Source organism: Eutrema salsugineum, unplaced genomic scaffold (genome assembly GCF_000478725.1).
Source record: "Eutrema salsugineum unplaced genomic scaffold, Eutsalg1_0 scaffold_5, whole genome shotgun sequence".
Lineage (NCBI taxonomy): Eukaryota > Viridiplantae > Streptophyta > Magnoliopsida > Brassicales > Brassicaceae > Eutrema > Eutrema salsugineum.
The window spans coordinates 11,957,166-11,977,266 of record NW_006256612.1 but is presented as its reverse complement, the minus strand read 5'-3'; the positions used below and the strand labels follow the sequence as shown (position 1 = coordinate 11,977,266).

At 37.3% G+C, this 20,101-nt stretch overlaps 5 protein-coding genes across 7 annotated transcripts; 1 reads left to right on the top strand and 4 right to left on the bottom strand.

Moving 5' to 3' along the window:
• Positions 1-269: 269 nt before the first annotated feature.
• On the bottom strand, positions 270-1,950 carry LOC18993790 (15-cis-zeta-carotene isomerase, chloroplastic). Its single transcript, XM_006417349.2, has 4 exons — positions 1,480-1,950; positions 1,252-1,398; positions 939-1,148; positions 270-698 (listed from the first exon to the last, which is right to left on the bottom strand). The coding sequence occupies exons 1-4, from the start codon at positions 1,879-1,881 to the stop codon at positions 363-365; spliced, it is 1,095 nt and encodes a 364-aa protein (XP_006417412.1). The 5' UTR covers positions 1,882-1,950; the 3' UTR covers positions 270-362.
• A 184-nt stretch (positions 1,951-2,134) lies between these two features.
• LOC18993789 (eukaryotic translation initiation factor 3 subunit H) lies at positions 2,135-4,867 on the bottom strand. Its single transcript, XM_006417348.2, has 12 exons — positions 4,722-4,867; positions 4,519-4,598; positions 4,235-4,351; positions 4,033-4,136; positions 3,881-3,947; positions 3,499-3,632; positions 3,358-3,406; positions 3,146-3,217; positions 2,954-3,055; positions 2,801-2,868; positions 2,434-2,586; positions 2,135-2,350 (listed from the first exon to the last, which is right to left on the bottom strand). Exons 1-12 carry the CDS (start codon positions 4,729-4,731, stop codon positions 2,293-2,295), a joined length of 1,014 nt encoding a protein of 337 aa, XP_006417411.1. The 5' UTR covers positions 4,732-4,867; the 3' UTR covers positions 2,135-2,292.
• Positions 4,868-6,083: 1,216 nt separating this feature from the next.
• On the top strand, positions 6,084-9,100 carry LOC18993788 (inactive leucine-rich repeat receptor-like serine/threonine-protein kinase At1g60630). Its single transcript, XM_006417347.2, has 3 exons — positions 6,084-6,215; positions 6,304-8,131; positions 8,275-9,100. The coding sequence occupies exons 2-3, from the start codon at positions 6,808-6,810 to the stop codon at positions 8,934-8,936; spliced, it is 1,986 nt and encodes a 661-aa protein (XP_006417410.1). The 5' UTR covers positions 6,084-6,215; positions 6,304-6,807; the 3' UTR covers positions 8,937-9,100.
• An 838-nt stretch (positions 9,101-9,938) lies between these two features.
• Positions 9,939-11,470, bottom strand: LOC18993787 (cytochrome c oxidase assembly factor 5). Of its 2 annotated transcripts, none has more exons than XM_006417346.2 (4): positions 11,386-11,470; positions 10,701-10,780; positions 10,463-10,567; positions 9,939-10,189 (listed from the first exon to the last, which is right to left on the bottom strand). In XM_006417346.2, the coding sequence occupies exons 2-4, from the start codon at positions 10,767-10,769 to the stop codon at positions 10,148-10,150; spliced, it is 216 nt and encodes a 71-aa protein (XP_006417409.2). In that variant the 5' UTR covers positions 10,770-10,780; positions 11,386-11,470; the 3' UTR covers positions 9,939-10,147. The 2 variants fall into 2 exon arrangements, with proteins under 2 accessions (XP_006417409.2, XP_024008761.1); XM_024152993.1 differs by having other exon boundaries at positions 10,701-10,774.
• A 1,746-nt stretch (positions 11,471-13,216) lies between these two features.
• On the bottom strand, positions 13,217-19,936 carry LOC18993786 (ADP-ribosylation factor GTPase-activating protein AGD4). Of its 2 annotated transcripts, XM_006417345.2 has the most exons (19): positions 19,812-19,936; positions 19,621-19,697; positions 19,142-19,242; positions 18,569-18,639; positions 18,236-18,298; positions 17,932-17,976; positions 17,759-17,824; positions 17,282-17,329; positions 17,097-17,192; positions 16,965-17,006; positions 16,358-16,546; positions 15,768-15,893; positions 15,288-15,503; positions 15,078-15,164; positions 14,735-14,995; positions 14,537-14,658; positions 14,306-14,396; positions 13,715-14,160; positions 13,217-13,618 (listed from the first exon to the last, which is right to left on the bottom strand). In XM_006417345.2, exons 1-19 carry the CDS (start codon positions 19,857-19,859, stop codon positions 13,504-13,506), a joined length of 2,310 nt encoding a protein of 769 aa, XP_006417408.1. In that variant the 5' UTR covers positions 19,860-19,936; the 3' UTR covers positions 13,217-13,503. The 2 variants fall into 2 exon arrangements, with proteins under 2 accessions (XP_006417408.1, XP_024008546.1); XM_024152778.1 differs by lacking the exons at positions 17,932-17,976; positions 18,236-18,298; positions 18,569-18,639; ... (1 more) ...; positions 19,621-19,697; positions 19,812-19,936 and having other exon boundaries at positions 17,097-17,199; positions 17,759-17,826.
• Between the last annotated feature and the right edge of the window lie 165 nt (positions 19,937-20,101).

Below are 20,101 nucleotides of genomic sequence, written 5' to 3'. Positions count from 1 at the left end.
AGTAGTGGTGGTGGCCATCAGAGTCCCCATGACATCTGAGTGCCATTATATTACAAAAAGGAGGTTTTTAGCTAAATATTCTAAACGGTATTGAGTTCGAGACTGCAATGAACCTTTCTTTTTTTACTTGTGTTCGTTTTTATATTTATACTTGTTTTTCATTGTTTTCAATTCACATTTCAATGTATAACTAACTGATTCTCTTTTCTTTTTTTTTGCTTCCAATAGATATATATATTTTAATTTTGACAAGTATCAGAACAATACGCTTTTTTTTTTGAATTTTTATACATTTTGTTTAATAGTGAAGTAATTATACATTGTTCCTTGAGAAGTTTTAGGATGCTCTCTTCTTATGGTCTTTACCAATGGAGCCTAAAGCTAGCACCTTGCATTAGCGGGTGAGCAAAATATGCCCCAACCGTTAAAGCAGTGATCGCAAGATAAGGCAACCGAACAAATTCTTTGTAGTAATCCTCAGGCAAAACTTGGCGTCCTTCAAAAATGGCAGCAAAAGGAACCACACTTGTTCTCTTCTTGATGCCTTCAAAAGCCTCTCCGTATCTTTTAGCTAATCTCCTGTCTCCATTCCAAGCCCCAAACAAATGGTGTGCAATCAATCCGAGAGAAGCTGATACAGCTACCGTGTTTCCGATCCAGAGAGTGTGTGCCAAACACCAAACTATTTGTCCAACCATCTGGAGGAGAGATGTGCAACGATCAAGTCTCATTAACACAGCCAGTAGAATAAACTTGGTTCTTGAAGATAAAGAGAGAAGAGAACAAACCAAAACTAAAGCTAAATAGCCTCTAGATATAATCAAAGCTAACAAACCAAAGCTAAAAATCCAATCTTTCTGCGAATTGTCAAGTTTTTGAAAACAGAGAAATGAGGAAAATGGACATAGATTGTGCTGACTAAGGAAATGTTTCAATACCTGAGGATGCCGAGTGATTCTCATGATGCCGGTCTCCCACAGATGCATCTTTGGTTTATCAACAGCTGCTACCTCCAGAAGATTGAAGGTTGAAGGATAGAGAAAGAAGAAGGATACAAAATTAGCTACCCAAACAGCTTCATGGACTCCCGGAACACCCTGAAGCTGCCATAACTGTGACCCGTCGTATCTATGGTTTATAAAGAAAACCTGAAAGTAGAAGAAGGCATTGCATTGATCCCGAAGAACTCAGAAAAGTCCTTTTTTTTCCCATTGACGCAGAGAGAAATTTGCAGAGAAAGAGAGTACTCACAATTGTGCTCATAGCTAAAGGAAGAGAGATTCCAGCAAATAGAACACGAAATGCTCGTTCACCTATGAGTTTCTCTCCTATATCCCTGAGACTAGCTAAACCACTATGTACCGTTGCAAATATGAGGATAAGCATTAACATAGCAACCTGCGAAAAAGAGTGGGTTGTACAGTCAAATAATTGCCTAAGGAAGCTGAAATTGGTTCACTTACTGTAATTTTTACATACCTCCGGTGAACCGGAGATGCTAGATACGGCGTCGATGTATGATTTTCCGAAACCGGTGGAATTATCGATCCAAACTACGTTGAGGATGAAGAGAACGACTCCAAGGACCACCCCGAAATAAACCCAGGAAGCAAGCTTCTGTTTCCCTAATTCAAAAGCAGCAGAATCCTCACCGATCAATAGAGTGGGACTCTCGGCGTCCGGAGAGACGGGGTCTTCCCGGAGAGTGCTACGGACCAGAATTTTCCGAATTACCGGTGATGACGAAGAGAACAAGCTTGCCGAGTTTCCGAGACGAGGATGAGTTGGGATACGGCGGATTAAGGTGAAGCTAGGGCGGCGAGGAGAGGGAGGAAGTACAAGCGAAGGAGGAGTTGAGAGAAGGAGATGATAAACCGCCATTGTTATTTGTTGTTGGTAAGAATAATCTTTCGAGGAAGAAGCACTAACACGTTGTCGTTTTAATGCGCTTCTTGCTGTAGTCTCATCGTATTTGGAATTTGTTTTCACCTTTTTTTTTATTCCTCTATATAAGTCCCAAGTATGGAGTATACATATACATTTTGGTGATGGAACAAATATCTGTATATTGTTAGTGATAGGCTAATACAAAAATTTCAATAAGACTTTCTCAGACCATTACGCATACGACTTGAAAACATGTTTTTTTTTTTTCAGAAAGTATATGTATCTTTTAAGTTATTTCACTACAAAAATTAAAAATTTCCACGAAAAGCAAATATGGGATCCGTTCTACCACCAAATCTCTCACTTTCTCGACTCAAAAAACAAAAGCTTGGGTAGTCTTTGTAATCAGTTTTCGTGCAATGCTTTGGTCAGGTAAAGCCTGCTGAAGTTTTGGCCAGCCACTCTGCACAGCAAATGGGTTATTAGTATTTTTCAAAGCTAGAAATGGTGAAAAAGGTTTTTGAAGAGTTTTACACAAGAACATACCCATTGATTTGGCCACAGAAGTTTGAGACTTGGTTAGTGATGAGGAAACTCTCTAGCCTTGATGGTTCAGGGATCGGCTTAAAGATTGGGTTCGAAGGATCTTCCTCAGGCAATGGCTCTTCTCCAGCTGATTTACGAGCCATGTTCTCCGTCCTATAAACCGAATCTCTTTGTTAGTTACATGGAAGATTAACAAGAGAAGCAAAGGCTGAAGACAATTGTTATTAGGGTCATTCACCACCCATGTGACTAAATTTGTATCACCTTCCAAGATAAAAACAAGGAAGTGAAACAAACAAACCAGAACCAGAAGGAAAAAAAACAAACAGATTCTTCTGGAAATATATAGAGTGGATCAAGTGCCTACCTTCTCTTCTGAAGCCAAGCTTGCTGTTGCGCTTGCTGACGAGACAGATTCCGGTAGTAGTATTGGAACTAGAAAAATAAAATAAGACATCGCATGAAGATAGTTCTGATTTCTGAGCATAAGAATTGAACAAGAGTGCAGAATAAGCCACACCTTTTGCTGTTCCATAGATAAATCATCCATGCATTTAATCAAAAACTCCATATTGTTCTCAAGGAAAGGAGTGGTTGATGAGTGCAGACGATCATAATCACCCTAGAAAAGAGAAACCATTAAAGAATGAAGAGTCAAATTCTGAAATACTGACAGAAAGCGATAATCCTTATCGATACACGAATATTGTACCTGTGAGACAGGTGTATCAGTCTCTAGCTCGGTCATAAAGGCACTGACAAGCGCAGAATTTGAAACCTTAATCTGTCATCGGAAGTAATCGACATTTAAACAAAAACATTTCGTCAGAGGAAGCTATAGTTAGGTAAGAGATCGAACATCCACATCAAAGATTAGATAGTTAGAATTCGACATAAAAAGAGCAAAAAGCTCTAGAGACTTACAGGTATTTCCTCAAAAATATCCATCCAGGAGAAATTTTTCTCTCTCAACCTGTAAAAAAAGATAAGAAATAGTGATTAGATCACTACAATTATCCAGTGTGGCTCATTAAACTTATATTTTTCACAGATCAAGATACATACTTCTCGCCTGTAAAGTTTCCACCCCGGTACAACTCCATAAAGGAATCTGAAAGCTTCAAAGCCTTCAAAGCTAGGACGCCTAGGTCAGCCTTAGAGGGATCATATATGATGCACACGCACCTCTTGATATTCTCCTGTAAATCGAGAATAAATCATTTCTTAAAGTTCATTACTTGATTTTGCGTAACAAATTTGCGGGAAAAGTCTCAGCAAACATCTTCATGGTCCAGTTTCCAATCAATTTTTTCACGAGAACAGATGCCAATCTACCTATCGTACAGAGTAATCATGCTATACATACAGAATGACAAGCATAGCGTGTGAATAGACCAAAACCAGGATCTAGAGTAGCAAACATGGTAAACTGGATTCTGGAAAGTACCTGGTAATTCATGAAGGTCTCAATCAGTTCTACAGTCTGATAGGAGCCAAGAACTGTGGATTGATACCTGAAGAAAATTGAAGAAGATGTCATTACATTTATAAAAGAATATGTAACAAGTTATTAATCAGAATGATGACATCAAAACTTACCACCCAACAGTGTTGTTGTCAACATTAACCTCCCTCAGGCATCTCATCATTTCAAGCTGATAATTGGCACCATCGGCTTCAATTTCTTCATCGTCATCTCTGACCTGTGGTCATTTAAGATACAAATTGACGTAAATCATAGGTACATTGATCAGTGACAAGCTCTGTATATATTACAATGAGTGTAAATTCGTCAGCTTACTGGGAAAGGAAAACAATTGGTAACTTCAAGGACACTGCCAACATCAAGCCCAAGAAGCTGTCCTGTGACAAGTGTCGGTGCAAATTCCTTGCAGTGCTTGATTATTTTGAGCACAGCCTACCACGTAGACAGACAAACTCCTCAGCATCACTACTTAGAGAGTTTTCTTAAGGCGTAAAAGGACTAATAACGAGACCAATCACACCGTAGCAAACTCCAAGGTAAAAAGAAACCGAGGAGAAACTCAAAACTCATAAAACCAGAGAAAGGTATTGGGACTTTACCAATCCTTCGATCTGAACAACTCTGAGAGGAGGAGCTACAACCTCGTCCTTCGATATCGCCTGTAAAAACGACCTAGCCACTAGTGAAACAAACCACAGAAGCAATTTAGCACAAAAGAGACAGAAATCGTCAAATACAGAATCGAAACATTAAGAGAGTAACTATATGTGCACGTGAAGAACGGAAAAGAAAAAATACTGACTGGTTGCCATTGATAGAGTCCCGGGTAGATGATGAAGCTTCTCAGGTGAAAGACTAAAATTCTCCGATTTATTAGCCGGCGGCGGAGATGAGCTAGAGAAAGGGACTTTATGTGTTTGATAGGGCTTCTTCTCGTGGATCCGCAGATTTTTGTTTAATCTTTTTTTTAGGTGTTGAGAAAAAAAAAAAAAAAAAAACAGTTTCAACAAGAAACAAAAATTGCAAAACAGTCCTCGAAAATTGAGATTCCTCCGCAAATGACCCAAAATGTATTTTACGAACAAACTGAGAAATACTCAGTAAGGATATGGACCCAGCCCAAGGATCCGTAAGGCTATTCTCTTGTAAAAGGCCAAGACCATATTATTCCTCGAAAAATACTGTATTGCACATTTAATTGCATGGACCATCGCAAAATCTTATAATTTGGGTAACACCGTTACAGTAACCCACTAACCAGTCAAACAAGTTTAATAATGAGATAAAAATAATCAATGAAGAGTCATCATCGTGCCGACAAGAATCCAAAACTCTAGAAGTTTTCCCTCCAAATTCCACCCGGTTTGAGGGTTTGAACGGGAAAAATGCTTATTCAAAGTCTCTCTTCTCTAGTTCTCTTCTTAATATCAACTAATCCAAAGACAATTAAGACATGGTCGTTTCATAAAAATATTCAAGCGAAGTCCTAAATAAACATGATTTTATAAATTAAAAAAATTTAGTATGTCCTCTAATTTATTTACTCGCAAGTCGAAAAAATCATGATCGAATTAAAGGTCAAAGAAGTCAGTAAGGTTTCATGGCACTTAAATGACAGCAGTCTCTCAGTCTTGTGAGGGGGTTGGTGTTAGACTAGATCGTTGGTTAATTTTTTGATCAGTCTTTACGTGAACTCAATTCACATTTTTATTTATTACATTTTTCATCACGCCCAAGCTAAGCAACTCATAAATTCTAATTACTTAATTGTACTTTCAATATCCTCGTTTCAGTCTAATAAAGATTGAACACCAACCATGATTAATTGTATAACCAAACTAAAATCAAAGCATTAATGTTCTCTTCTTATTCATTCACCCATATACTTTTGACCACAAAGTAAAGTTTGTACCTCGTTATTCTAACCAGAGGTCCAACATGATATATGAGAAAAACTATAATATTATTAAAATGAAATTTATGCGCTAACATTCAACAAGAAAAAAGAGGTTGAAAAGGAAGCTCAATAATTGGATGAGGCAAGAGGAACCAGACACCTATTGAAATAATCAAAATACAATGTCTCTCTTTACCCCTTTTAAGATCATCACTGAATTTAATTTGTACACCACATTTCTTCTGATCTCTCTCTCTCTCTCTCTCTGGCACTTTCTCTTCTTCTCCCTCCAAATTTTCTTGCATTTTCTCAGCAAGCAGTAACTCCAATTGGCCCCAAAACCCATCTGTCTGAATCTTGCGAAAGTAATAGCAACGATTACAATAAAGACAAAATAACGTGAATTATTACTACATTTCCCCTTCTTTGTTTTCCCCATTCGTCTCTCCTTCACACAAGTAATACTAATGATTTAATGTGTGTGCAGATATATAATACTAATATTCATGAATGCATTGAAGAAGGCACAGTGAGAAAAAGAGAAAGAGAAAAAAGAGAACTTGAGGAAAAAAAAAAAAGGGTTTCAGGCATGGCTTCACGTGACATCTTCCTCGACTAAGAACTTCGAGAAAAGATACTCTCAAAGTGAGAGAGAAAATGCCCGAAAATTTTCACTTGACCATTAATGCTCCTTCTCCTCCTCATGCTCACAACCAGACCATTTCCTTCCGCCATTTCTTTCTTCTTCTTCTTCCAATTTCAAAGTAAAGAAGCTCTTTTTTCTTTCTTTTTTTGCTTCGATCGAGATACTTTAGCAAATGGGGCAGATCTGGAAAGTGACTAATAATGGAAAGTGATGGCTGATAAGAGATTCATGGGATGCTTTTTATGGAAAAATCGATTCGACCAGTATATATCATTTCTGATTTCTTCATGACCTGGAATAGTCACTCTCCGGTTTAGTCGTCGTTAATCTCTTATTACATCAACAATGGCCTCTTCTTCTTCTACTTCTCCGGTTACATTGTTCCTAGTCTTTGCTTCTACAGTATTCTTCTGTTTGGTTTCTCCGGCGAGATCCGGCGACGTCGAAGCTCTACTGAGATTGAAATCCTTAATCGATCCATCCGACTCGATTTCATGGCGAGGAACAGATCTATGCAGCTGGGAAGGAGTGAGAGAATGTATGAACGGAAGAGTATCGAAGCTTGTTCTCGAGTATTTGAATCTCACTGGCTCACTCGAAGAGAAGACCTTGAACCAATTGGACCAACTTAGGGTTCTTAGTTTCAAAGCCAACTCTCTCTCCGGCTCAATCCCTGATCTCTCAGGCTTGGTCAATCTCAAATCGGTTTTTCTCAACGACAACAACTTCTCCGGCGAGTTCCCGGAGTCTCTCACGTCACTTCACCGATTGAAAACCATCGTCCTCGCCGGAAACCGATTATCCGGCAGGATCCCGAGCTCGCTGCTCCGTCTCTCTCGCCTTTACACGCTCAATGTTGAGGACAATCTCTTCACCGGCTCCATACCTCCTCTTAACCAGACGAGTCTCAGATACTTCAATGTCTCCAACAATCAGCTCTCCGGCCAAATCCCACCCACACGAGCTCTGAAGCAGTTCGACGAGTCTTCGTTCACCGGAAACGTCGCTCTTTGCGGCGATCAGATCCGAAGCCCATGCGGAATCTCACCTGCGCCGTCGGCGAAACCAACACCTATACCCAAGTCGAAGAAAAACAAAGCGAAGCTGATCGGAATCATCGCCGGAAGCGTCGCCGGCGGAGTCCTGATCTTCGTCCTTCTGCTGACGCTTCTTATCTGCTGCTGGCGACGGAAGCGACGGAGCAAAACTCCTACGGAAGATAGAAAAGGCAAAGGAATAGCGGAAGCACAAGGAGCAACATCTGCGGAGACAGAGAGAGGCATTGAGAGTAAAGACAGAGGATTCTCATGGGAAAGAGGCGAAGAAGGAGCAGTAGGGACTCTGGTTTTCCTCGGAACCAGCGATTCAGGCGAGACGGTGGTGAGATACACCATGGAAGACCTGCTTAAAGCTTCGGCAGAGACGCTGGGAAGAGGAACGTTGGGGAGCACGTACAAGGCTGTGATGGAGTCTGGGTTCATCGTCACCGTAAAGAGGCTCAAGAACGCGAGGTATCCTCGCATGGAGGAATTCAAGAGACATGTTGAGATCCTTGGACAGCTCAGACACCCAAACCTCGTGCCTCTAAGAGCTTATTTCCAGGCCAAAGAAGAGCGCTTGCTCGTCTATGATTACTTCCCCAATGGCAGTCTCTTCACTCTTATCCACGGTATGTATCTAATTGCTGAACATCCAGCAATGATAGCTTCTCTAAAGGCTCCTCTTTTATAGCAATGCAGAGATTTGATGATTTGGATAAAAACTTGGATACATTCGCCAGCTTCAGTGTGTTTTGTGTGTATTTGTTTGTAGGAACTAGAGCTTCTGGAAGTGGGAAGCCTCTGCATTGGACTTCATGCCTGAAAATAGCTGAGGACTTGGCCTCAGCTCTGCTCTACATTCATCAGAATCCTGGCCTAACTCATGGGAACTTGAAATCGTCCAATGTCTTGTTAGGTCCTGATTTCGAGTCCTGCCTCACGGATTACGGCCTCAGCACTCTCCATGATCCTGACTCCGCTGAAGAAACAAGTGCAGTCTCGCTCTTTTACAAAGCTCCAGAGTGTAGAGACCCACGCAAAGCCTCTACACAACCCGCTGATGTTTATAGCTTTGGGGTCCTTCTTCTTGAGCTTCTAACAGGTAGAACACCATTCCAGGACCTTGTTCAAGAATACGGATCAGATATCTCTAGATGGGTACGTGCAGTGAGAGAAGAAGAAACTGAATCAGGCGAGGAACCGACATCTTCAGGCAACGAAGCATCAGAGGAGAAACTTCAGGCACTTTTAAGTATCGCAACTGTTTGCGTGACCATTCAACCTGAAAACCGGCCTGTAATGAGAGAGGTGTTGAAGATGGTGAGGGATGCTAGGGCCGAAGCACCGTTCTCGTCTAACAGTAGCGAACATTCTCCAGGGAGATGGTCGGACACTGTTCAGAGCTTGCCAAGAGAAGATCAAGTGAGCATATAGAGAACAATGGGGCTGGGCATTTCTTCATTGCATTCCTAGAATTACTCTTGTGATTCTTGAAGTAGGGTTCAAAGTGTAAAGCTTCTTCTTCTTTTTTGTAACGCCATTTTGATTCATCCACCTGTAGGACTTTCATAAGATCTGTTGAATTTGTTAAATTTGAGATGTGGGTTTTGAAAAATTGGAAAAAAGGAAGTACAGTAAAACCTCTATAAATTAATACTCGATAAATTAATAATCACTATAAATTAATAAATTTCTCTAGTCCCGAGTTGGGCCAGTGTAAAAATCTATCAAATTCGATAAGATAATAAGATAATAATTTTTTTTTAAAATCCCTATATAAATATATGGTCCTAAGTCCCAACATAAACATAAATTAATAATTATATAAATCCATGTATATATATGTAAGATATAATATACTAGACTATGTTTAATGTGTTGTTTATTTTTATTTAAGTTTGAAATTTTATAGAAAATCAACTCTTTATGTATTTATGTTAATAGCTTATAATGTTATTTTTTTTATCTCCATTCAAAATTTGTAAAAAAATTTAGATGTGATCATTAATTTTCTTACGCATAATTATTTTGAAAAATATTATGGTTTTATCTTCAATTTCAGCATCAACATCAAAGATAATAGCCATAAACTTTTTATAAATTTAGTAGTAATGAACATTTATATTTTTATATAGACAATTAACTGTTATTCTATTGCGATTGCTATGATTAGTAATCATAATTTTAAATTTTTTATATGTTATTTTTATAAGCATATGAGTTTAGATTCTTAAATATAACATTATTTGAAAGAAAATTTAAGAAGAAGATGAGCGAAAAACAATTTTCCTCTATAAATTATTAATTTATAGATAAATTAATATCACAATAAATTAATAAAATCTTATGGTCCCAACATTATTAATTTATAGAGGACATTCAATTGCATCCTGTCCCATGTAATACAACTTTAAAAAGTAAAGAAATCAAGTTGAGTAAAGGAACAAGCATAACTTGATATTGACATGACAAAGGAATTGATCAAAAATAAGAGAGTGAAAATGTGATATCGAACAAGCAGGTGCTCAGTTTCCAATATTATATCTTCTGTTAGTAGCCTTTGATAAGAAAGAACACAAAATAACAAAGTAAAAAATGTGATATCGAACAAGCAGGTGCGCAGTGTCCAATATTTTTCTCTTCTGTTAGTAGCCTTTGTTTCCTCGAATTCTGGCTCTCATGTCTACCTAGAGAAAACACAATGCATCCTCCAATTAGTCTAAGAGACTATAATCTATTTCCAACGTCAATTCAAGAATCAATATTCTATGGTCAACAATTTTTCCTCTCAAGGTTGAATGTAACACTCTCAAAGTGTTCAAAAGCATGCTTAATTGTTCTTATACTTTGGCAGTAAACTTCTTATCATTTAAACACCATGCATGATTCCATAATCACATTATCACAGTGGCTATGGTGGACAAAATGAGGCTCTTTCAAGTAGTGAAAGCAGAACATACCTGTCCTCTTTTACAATTGAAGTAGGTTTCCCTTAGGCCAACACACTCGCTCGGTATACATGGGCTTTTTTCACCAGCACAGTCCCTAATTGACCGTTTCTCGTCCTACACCAAAATATCCAAAAAAAAACAGAAATAAGAACGAAGCGAACTGGTGATTAGTTAACAGGTGGTGAATACACTGAACAGAGTAAAGAAAATTAGTCTCTCCATATGTTTCAGACATATTTTATATTACCTTGACACAGATCGATTCACTGAGACACTTGACAAGCTCCTCAGCAAGACCCTTACAAGACTTCGCCATTTCAACTGTTCCTATGCAAAAAAAAGGCAACCAATACATCAGAGCATGTTCCTTTCAAAATAGTTTTAAACTCAGTGCAACGCTTGGTGTGTTGTGAAGATACAACAAGAGATGCCCTCGAATGTAACACTCACAAACTAGCTACATATTATCCCTTCAACTACACGACGAACTACAGAGCGATCATGAAGATTCCTCCAATCACACGAACAAATGCACATGTGTGCCACTATATATGAATGGTTTCACTTACTATAATCTACCATAATCAAGCATCGAACTCAATTCAATAGATTGCAAGTGAAAAGGCTTCACAAAAGAAGAAAGACTGTGGGCAAGAAAAACGTCAAAGCAAATGACAGAAAGCATAGCCCTGTTTCAATCTACAATCCCAAAAATGGCGGAAAAGAATAAACACAAAGGATCCAAACAACTACCAACTTCTAAATTCCCTTTCTAAGAATCTCAAACTTAGGATGAATCAATTCAGAAAACACCCAGAAAAAATCCAAAAATCAATCCGATTTCTCCACAAGAAATCTATTTCTCTCTCTTTTTTTTCACCAATACAACACAGATCTAAACAGCGTAAGAAGATTGAAGGCTATAGACTTACCGGCGACGGAGAGTAAGAAACGGATCAACGTCGTAGATGAACCCCCAAAAGGTTTTGGTTTTTCTTCAGTTTGGCTTTGCGGAATAGCGGTGGCTGTCCCGGTCAATTTTGGTTCGGTTTATAAAATTAATAAACCGAGTCAAAGGCGAAATAATTTGTCTTGATCGAATTTCAATCCAAACTCGGGTTTAAGCAAAATACTCGTCCGGTTTAAATAGGTTGGAGGCTCAAAAACATTATTTACCAAAACGTTTTATTTTCGTGTGTTTCAGTTTTGCATTTACATTTGTCTTAAACTGTTAGAATGATGTGATACGTTGTAAATAAAATAATAATGTATATACAATAGTGATCCTAAAAGATTAGTTTTAACGTCATTATTTCTCTATGTTTTTTCTTACGATAAATTATATTTGTAAATAAAATGTCACCTTGCAGTATAGTTATTTGACAGATACTTTGCAACACTTTCACAGGTTGAAGTAGTGAATGCTCTAAACCTTCAGAAAATGGTTTCAGATGCTCTCAATGTAGCAATGTAAGTTTCAGAAAGTGGCTTCAGATGTTCCCAATGTAGCAATGTAAGTTTCTTAAAAAAACTGTGATTTTTTTTAAAACAAAAAAGTTTTACTCACTTCACTGTTCTATAGTGAGTATTTGAATCTTGAGAAAAGTCATCTACAAAACCAAGTGGCATCATTCGAGCTATTCAACATTATCGAGTATGACCTAAATACACCAAACAACGAAGAAGTTGGTTGATGTCGTACTCCAGTATGGCCTAAGTACACCAAATATCGAGTATGGGTTAAATCTAATTAAAAATTTTAGTTTTAAAAGTTTGGTTAGTGAATTTATAAAAAATAAGAGAAGAACATTTGTGTGTTTAGAATATTGTTTTATAGTTTACTCTCATTTATATTTCTTTTGAATGATATTGATTATTCTTTATTTTGTTTTGTACGGAATTTGAACGATGATATTATTCATTTTATATGAATTGTTTCTTAAGATTGCTTTTATGCTTTGTATCACAAAACATACCTTTTGTTTATCACCAATGTACATGCAAATGTTTGAGCTAGCATCATAGATGTTGAGCTAAGTTCTGATGATGCAGTATAGGTGTTCGACCAATACTTTCAACATTTTCAAACTCTCATAAAGTGGCTTCAATTACTCTTAAGTTTCTAGAAAAGACTATGCTCTTTGTGTAACAATGTAAGTTTCTTGAAAAAAATGTGATTTCTTTTTGTTTCATTTACTTTCTATAATAAAAAATTATAACCAAACGATCATTTACGTTATTTTTTTTAATGGTGGCGTCAAATTTCTGATATATACAACGCATTACGATATACATAAAACTATTTTTTTATAAAAAAATTAGTCATCGATGATAAATATTAGTCTCTTACGATATTTGATGTTAATGATGTGTCATATAAGCTATATAAAGTTTGATATATAAAGTTTTTAACGATATTTGATATATAAAGTTTTTGGTCTTAATCACATCTATATAACATTAAAAAAAAATACTAAAGTTTTGTGAACTAGGTTCGATCCTCTTGTCAAAAAAAAAAAAATTATTGGTTCGATCCAGTCAAATTACGTTAAAACGTGACCCAAACACTCAAAACATTAGTAAGAGTTAAATAAGAAGAGTAATCATCTGATAGCTAAAATTCACTACTGTCATTATTTTGTTCAACATTTTAGAGCATGTCAGATGATTCACTACTGTTAAAATTCACTACTGTTAAATAAGAATGCTCTAAACATTAAACTAATGTCATTATTTTGTTCAATCGTGTCGCCATTAGTCGTAAACACTCTTCCTACTTTCTTAAATTGCAACTGTATTTGTTTATCTATTACAATTTCCCTATTAAGTACGTCCAAAATAAATGCCCTATTAAGTAATGAATCCGATTGATCTCTGCCTTTTTTTTCCGGCTTACATGGTAGTCACAAAAAGCGAAATTGTTTGCAAATTTTTAAATGGTATATTTGGAAAATATGAATCGAAAATTTCCAAACTTAATCGTCTCATGGTTTTGCATTTCGGTGTCGTCGAAAGGCGATTCTGATGAACCAGTGCAGTGTAGTATTAGTTTACGCGCACTCGGCTAAGAGAAGAAAGAGCTCTTCATCGGTTATGGCTCCCATTTCCATTGCTCTTTCCAGCACGCTTAGCCCTCCATCGTCCTCTATCGATGGACGTGCTCCTCTGCATTTACACATACAAATTCAAAATATATGAACAGAACCGTGTTGTTCCCTGAAACAGAGAGAGAGCGCGTTCTTGAAATGTTAAAAATGTTACCTTCGCAGTAGAATCTTTGCAAATTTGTGATTCCCTGATGATATGCAATGGTGCAACGGAGTTCTTCCGTGATAATCTCTCATGTTTAGATCAGCACCAAACTGCAACAACAGTTCAAGCAAGACGGAGTCACCGATGTGACAAGCCACGTGGAGCAACGAACAGCCTTGAAGACAGTTTCCTGGTTTGCTGGAGTCTTTGATTCTCTGACACACACTTGGGTCATGTCTTTTCTTCACTGCTTCTTCGGATGCATCCACATGGTGATACACATCGGTATTAGCTATATCATCGAACTTGGTGTTGATGATATTCACATCCCCAGTAGTTACTATGAGCCGGTAGATTTCTCGTATGTTCCTGCTTTGAACAGCTTCCCATATTCTGTTTGCAGCAGAAGGGTGTGTTTTGCTTTCATCTTTGATGACTAGCGCCTTCTCCAGGTACTGCCTCAAGCATAAAACAATAAGCAGGTTTAGTTTCTTTTTCAGATTTGCCTTTTTCACAAAACATAATCTAATTCACTAAAATGACATCAGTCAATCATCCCCGTGAAGATAGGACATAAGAGTGTAAGAACTCATACAATACCTTTCCTAGAATGTATTTTTCCTTCACAGTAAAGGAATCTTCTGGACATGGTTTTGAAATTGAAGCACGCGACGATGTTGATCCTTCTTCACTGCAAAAAGCCAACACTGTTTATCATGATGCACCTACATGCATTATTTATGATATAGGACACTGTTGGCAGATATAGTGTTTGAGAATTGGTCTTCACTTACAAACATTGAACAAACTATTTATCCTTAGAAATCATACCGCTTATCGTCAAGGTGAAGTGGCCCCTCCCAAAGTGAATTACAGTACAGATTGCCCAAGTTTCGAAATAAGTCCAAGATCGTTGGCTCCCACACTTTCACATCTAATGTGAGGGACCTCACCTGCAGTTTGTGTGATACAGAATCTTTGGCATCAGCTTAGGGACCCCCAAGAAGAAGATAGTTCAAAACTTCATACCTTGGATATATGAACCCCGAGGTTCCTGTGAACACCAGAGCATTGAATGCACAACAAAACTCCAAGATTTAACGATGCCCAATCCGGCTCAGGAGCATTGCATTCTGCACACACATTATTCCCCTGGATTCCTCTCAGTATTGTGGAGACATCATCCCCGATATTTCGTCTTGCATTATTATGTCGACTTTGATCCAGAGAGTCGACACCTTCAGGAGGAGCAGAGCCAGTGAAGTCTTTATCCAAGTATTGCACTGGTGACTGCATAAACGATCTGTAATTAGCAGGAAACTTCACTATCAATTATAAATGAAAGAGAAACCTGAGACTTATTTTTGTCAACCTGTTGCAGAAAATGAGAATTTAGAAGCGTCCCTATAGCTGATGTGATTTTATTAACCCAGTCCATCCTATCTGCTCCATTTTCAGCCTGGTAAGGTAAGGGAATACTTTCTGTTAGCATTCTGAGTACTTGGATCATGGGAAGAATGAACCAGTATAAATTTACTAAATCTATGACTGATTGCACCAACTAGAGGAGTAAAGTGGGTACCTGAAGTGTGTAAGTTTTTTGAGGAGAAATTATCCTGAAACAGAGCCGAAGATCCATGTCTTCTGCATCCAGTTTTATCAAAGAAGTGCGGAGATCGATAGTTTTATAGCCTAAGCTGCCCTCAGTGAGCGAAGCTGCTCGATTGTGTTTTGCCCGAAATCGACCAAAGACGCCAGTATTATGGTCAGATGAACCACTATAATGATGCTGAGACCCCTGAGAATGGGAATGGCAGAAAAAATAATATCCGACTGTTAAAAACAAATAGAAACTTCAAATAATAAGCAAGTTATACTGAGAAACACTTGCTTAAACTGTTGAACAGGTGGTAAGTTCCAGAATCTTTACTACAGAGGAAGTGCCAGGTAAATCTACATGCAACTCATTTCGGCTTAATAATCCTAGCTTGTGTCGAATTAGGGGAATGCTTTCCAAATGATGATTACCTAAGAGGCAAAAATGAGGCCTTTACACACGTACCATTGATTTATTGCCAGTGTTTCTGTAATAGTACATGGAGCCATGACTATCAAGGACAAAAAACTTCCTTTTCCAATTAGTTCTCAAACTTGATGACCGCTTTAATAAATACCCCTGTTTGATTACCTGCATCCGTACAAAGAGAAACCTTTAAGCCAAGAATAATTTCACCCTGTGTTGCAAATTGAAGTGTGAAATGACCACAGAACAAGTCAATATACTGCATAATTACGTTGACGCACAAGCCATGATGCTAACATTGATACAATCTAAAATTTATCAACATGTGAACAGTTGGTGGCTTAAGAAAATTGTGTTGCAGATCGTAAGAAAACGGTAGAACAAGCAAGATTCAAGCATCTAATTCCAGTATAAGGACTTTTCCAATTTCTTTCTTAACAGTCTTTGCCTATCTTTGCCCATTTCCCTGCGGTGAGACGAAAACCATTTATAACTTTCTTAACCAATCGATCACCACATAAACACCACTTTCATGAGCACATAGCAAACTTACGAGAGCCACAAGAACCAAAAAATGGAAAATGTGAACTGCACTTGATTCTTGCGAGAATGAATTGGGAAACACTTACTTCCTTGTCTGCTGTTAAACTTGATTCAGTATTTTTATAAGGGATCATTCCAACAACAGAGGGCTCCGCGTTAGCAGCAAGTTGTTGGCTGTCTATTTCAGACTGGGTCCTGAATTCTTGAATGCGTCTTGCTAATCGATCTTGCTCAATCTTAGACTGTTCTTTTGATTGTTGAGCATATGTTAATATCTGTAAGAGTCACAAGTATCAGCGACAGTGCAGGTCATAGATAACAGGAAACTTTGGCTTATCCCACATTACATGTTTACTTGAGAAAAATTAAGTGTCGAATGGGAGAGGCATTCTTATTGGTCGTATTTTAGATTTAGAAATTTCACCAACTTTCTTTGATTAATTTTTAACAAAACGTAATCTTTACAGGTCTTAAGGAAAGGTATATAATAAGAAGTTAAAAACTTGAATGGGTGAATTAGATGACTTTTGGCTTCCAAAAACTAAAAAGTCCCTTCAAGACCTCAGTTCTTCTAACTTAATAACAGACGATCTGATTTGCAACTTAATAATTGTCTCTAAGAACTATAGAAGCTGAGGATCTGTTCTGTCCATCTAAACTATTGAGACATCAAGTTGGCTATAAGTTTCGTACCTGATGGATAAATGGTTCCAGTTGACCCAACAAGTCATATCCCTGAAAAACAAATAGGCGAAATAAAAAAATTAAAATAGGACATCCATAATTGCATGGTAAGGATTCAAAATGTAAGATTAGAGACCCTACGAGTTTAAAATATCTCAGATGGGCATCCATAATTGCACTTATAGATTCCAAAAACTCATACTTCTTTTTAGCTTCAATAGTCATCAATGAATTTACCTGCATTCTTCAAACAAAGCAAAAATTTAGATAGATGTAGAAATATTGAAAGCAAACAGGAATGGCTTCTGTTAGTAAAGTCAGCATACTAGATTGAAACGGCTCTTCTCAAATGTTGACTTTGAGTTCTCCAGATCCTGTCAGTCATATTACACAGCACAGGTAAGTTACCATGCAGGGGGAATAAAGGCACAGAACGAGCCAAATAATATTAAGAAAGAACAGCATCTACTTCCTGGCGTGTCAAATTATCAAAATGGCTTCACTTAACTACTTTACTCAACATGACATTTTCCTAGAATACAAGTGCGCAAACATTCCTACACTCGGTGAGACACAAATACGTGCATCATGTACACATATACTTTTTTTTTTACATATGTTCTTCATGTAAACATACACCTATAGAACGAACGGGCATGTATTGAACATATACAGCCTATAAAGTAATGTCTAATCATACGCACATATGAGCACATTCCTCAGACGTATTTTTGCTCCAATTTTCCTTAGTAGCCAAGAAGAGAAGAAAAACGAAAGGATATACATAATAAATAAATTTTTACCTCTTCCAACTCTGCAACGATTTCTCCTCTTGTATTCTTCTTTAAAGACACAAACTTTTCGCGTGACTACAAATGGATAAGAAAACTCATTACACCGCTTCAGATGAGAAAAATATCAAGTACAACAACATGCACAAGAAATTAAGGATGCTATAGACTCTATAGCCAAGTACCTGATCATACGAAAGAGCAGCTTTATCAAATCGATGGCGTGACTCCTGCAAAGGTAGAAACAGCATAGTGGATAATTGGAAATGACAGCTTCGTTTTTAATCATATCCTTCTAAAACTCATAACCAAATGAGTGAAATGACTGTAGAATTTTCATACAACCGTAAAGAGTAAAGAATTTTGACAGTCTGGGATGTAAAGAACCAAAAAACAAAAATAATCTTCTCCATTTTCTATAAAGTTTGAGACACTCAGTACGTTGAGAAAACAAATAAATTGATCAAATTTAGCAGATAAAACGAATACCTTGGCTTCTTGTAGATCAACATTAATAAAGTTCATCAACCTCTCAAGTAACACATGCTCCACCTAGAAATTTTCCCCCATAAAATACCAACACTGTTATAAAAATGAGAAACTGTTGAAGGCATCTGCACAAAATAAACTGCATATCGGCATTTTAAACTCAAACTATCTTATTATTTTTTCAGATCTCCCCTTTCCACATAGTTGATAAGTAACTCAAAAGGGACATAGCCAGATAACAATTAAGATGGATAACTCTGAATCAACAAAGATGATAGACATCTTATAATCTTTGATGCATTTATTATTGTTCACAATATAGTATGAGCATACCTGTGAGCAAAGAAACTCCTTGTAAGAGGCAAGCTCTCGAAGTGTATTTATAAATTTGGATATAACAGGGCCTGGTGTCATTCAAAAGAATAACAATCAAATAGGTCAGAACCACCCCTCTCTATCATATTAATCTCTTTAAACAAACAGTGCAATACGAAAAGTTATGAACTTAGGATTACATATGTGGGTTATCCCAAATGTAGGACTTTCTTAAAAGCAATGACGAGGAGAACAAAAATAAACTGAAATAATGTATTACTAAGTGTCTTAAGCTAAGAAGAAATATATCATAAGCCAAGCAAAAGTGGCTCTAATCCAGATGTCCAATATGGTATACTTAACTAAGAAACACATTAAGCTTGACTCAAATTCACTTCTACAGTTTTTGCGACATAGTGAATAGTTTAGTTAGTCCCACAAGCATATTACGTAACAATCACTAACCAAAATATCTGCATAAATGAGTATATTATTACTAGTGAAATAAAGGAATGAAGTGGTAATTCATAGCAGATAGACTCCTAGATCAACAAATTAGGGAGACCAGATCGTTGGATTTATATCAACAACCTCCAATTGAAAGACTGATAGGATCATCATGTCCAGCCCCAAATTCTTCCAGACAATCTGCAAACGCACTTTCTCCTTTGGATGCCTCTCCCAAAGCTCCCCTATAGAGAAATGTAATGAAAATCGTATAAGACACCGATAACATGCCTAGCCATGTAGATACAATGCAAAAAGGGGGACTAGCAATGATACGGTGTTCACTTATCACAGAATAAACGAGGAAAGGGTGAGATGCCAGAAATTTTGAATTGCTTAATAGGGATAATCTAAGTTTTACATGAGAATCGAAAAACAATCAACAAAGCTTTAATGGCCAAACAGTTCTTCTCGTTTGCTAACTAAGTAAGAGAAGAGACAAAATGGTATCAACACTCCAATTTCCACTTTATGCCAAAAACGGTATTCTTAGAATCCTATATCCACATAAAGATCAGACAATAAGATTAAGACAGTAGAGGAGAAAGATAGATTAGACAAACATAAACTTTTTGACGCCTTTGTATAACTTCTGACAACGATCTTTGAGCTCTTCAGCTGTCCCCTCCAAGGAACAAACCTGATCCAATCAATCAAAACATCCACAAGACAAGAAATTCACAATTTTTACAACAGACCCCTGAAATTAAAATCACTCAAAACGGCAAAATATCGAGAAGCAATTGAATTTCACCTGTTTCTGAAACATTGGGGAATCCTCCAGATTGACAAAAGCCGCCATTGATGAAATGAAAAGGGAGAAGCTTTCGGACCAAAGAGTGAAGATTCGACAAAACCAAGAAGCGTGCCGAAATTCGGCTTTCTTATTCGGTTCGAAATGGATCTGGCGAGATCCGAAGGCGTTTAAATGAGTTGGTGATGGTGATTGCTTCGGAAACAGCCAATAACCAAAAACTTCTTTTTAATTTTCAGATATACCCTTCTTCGTAATTTTATAGTAACACAACAATTACGAGTATATTT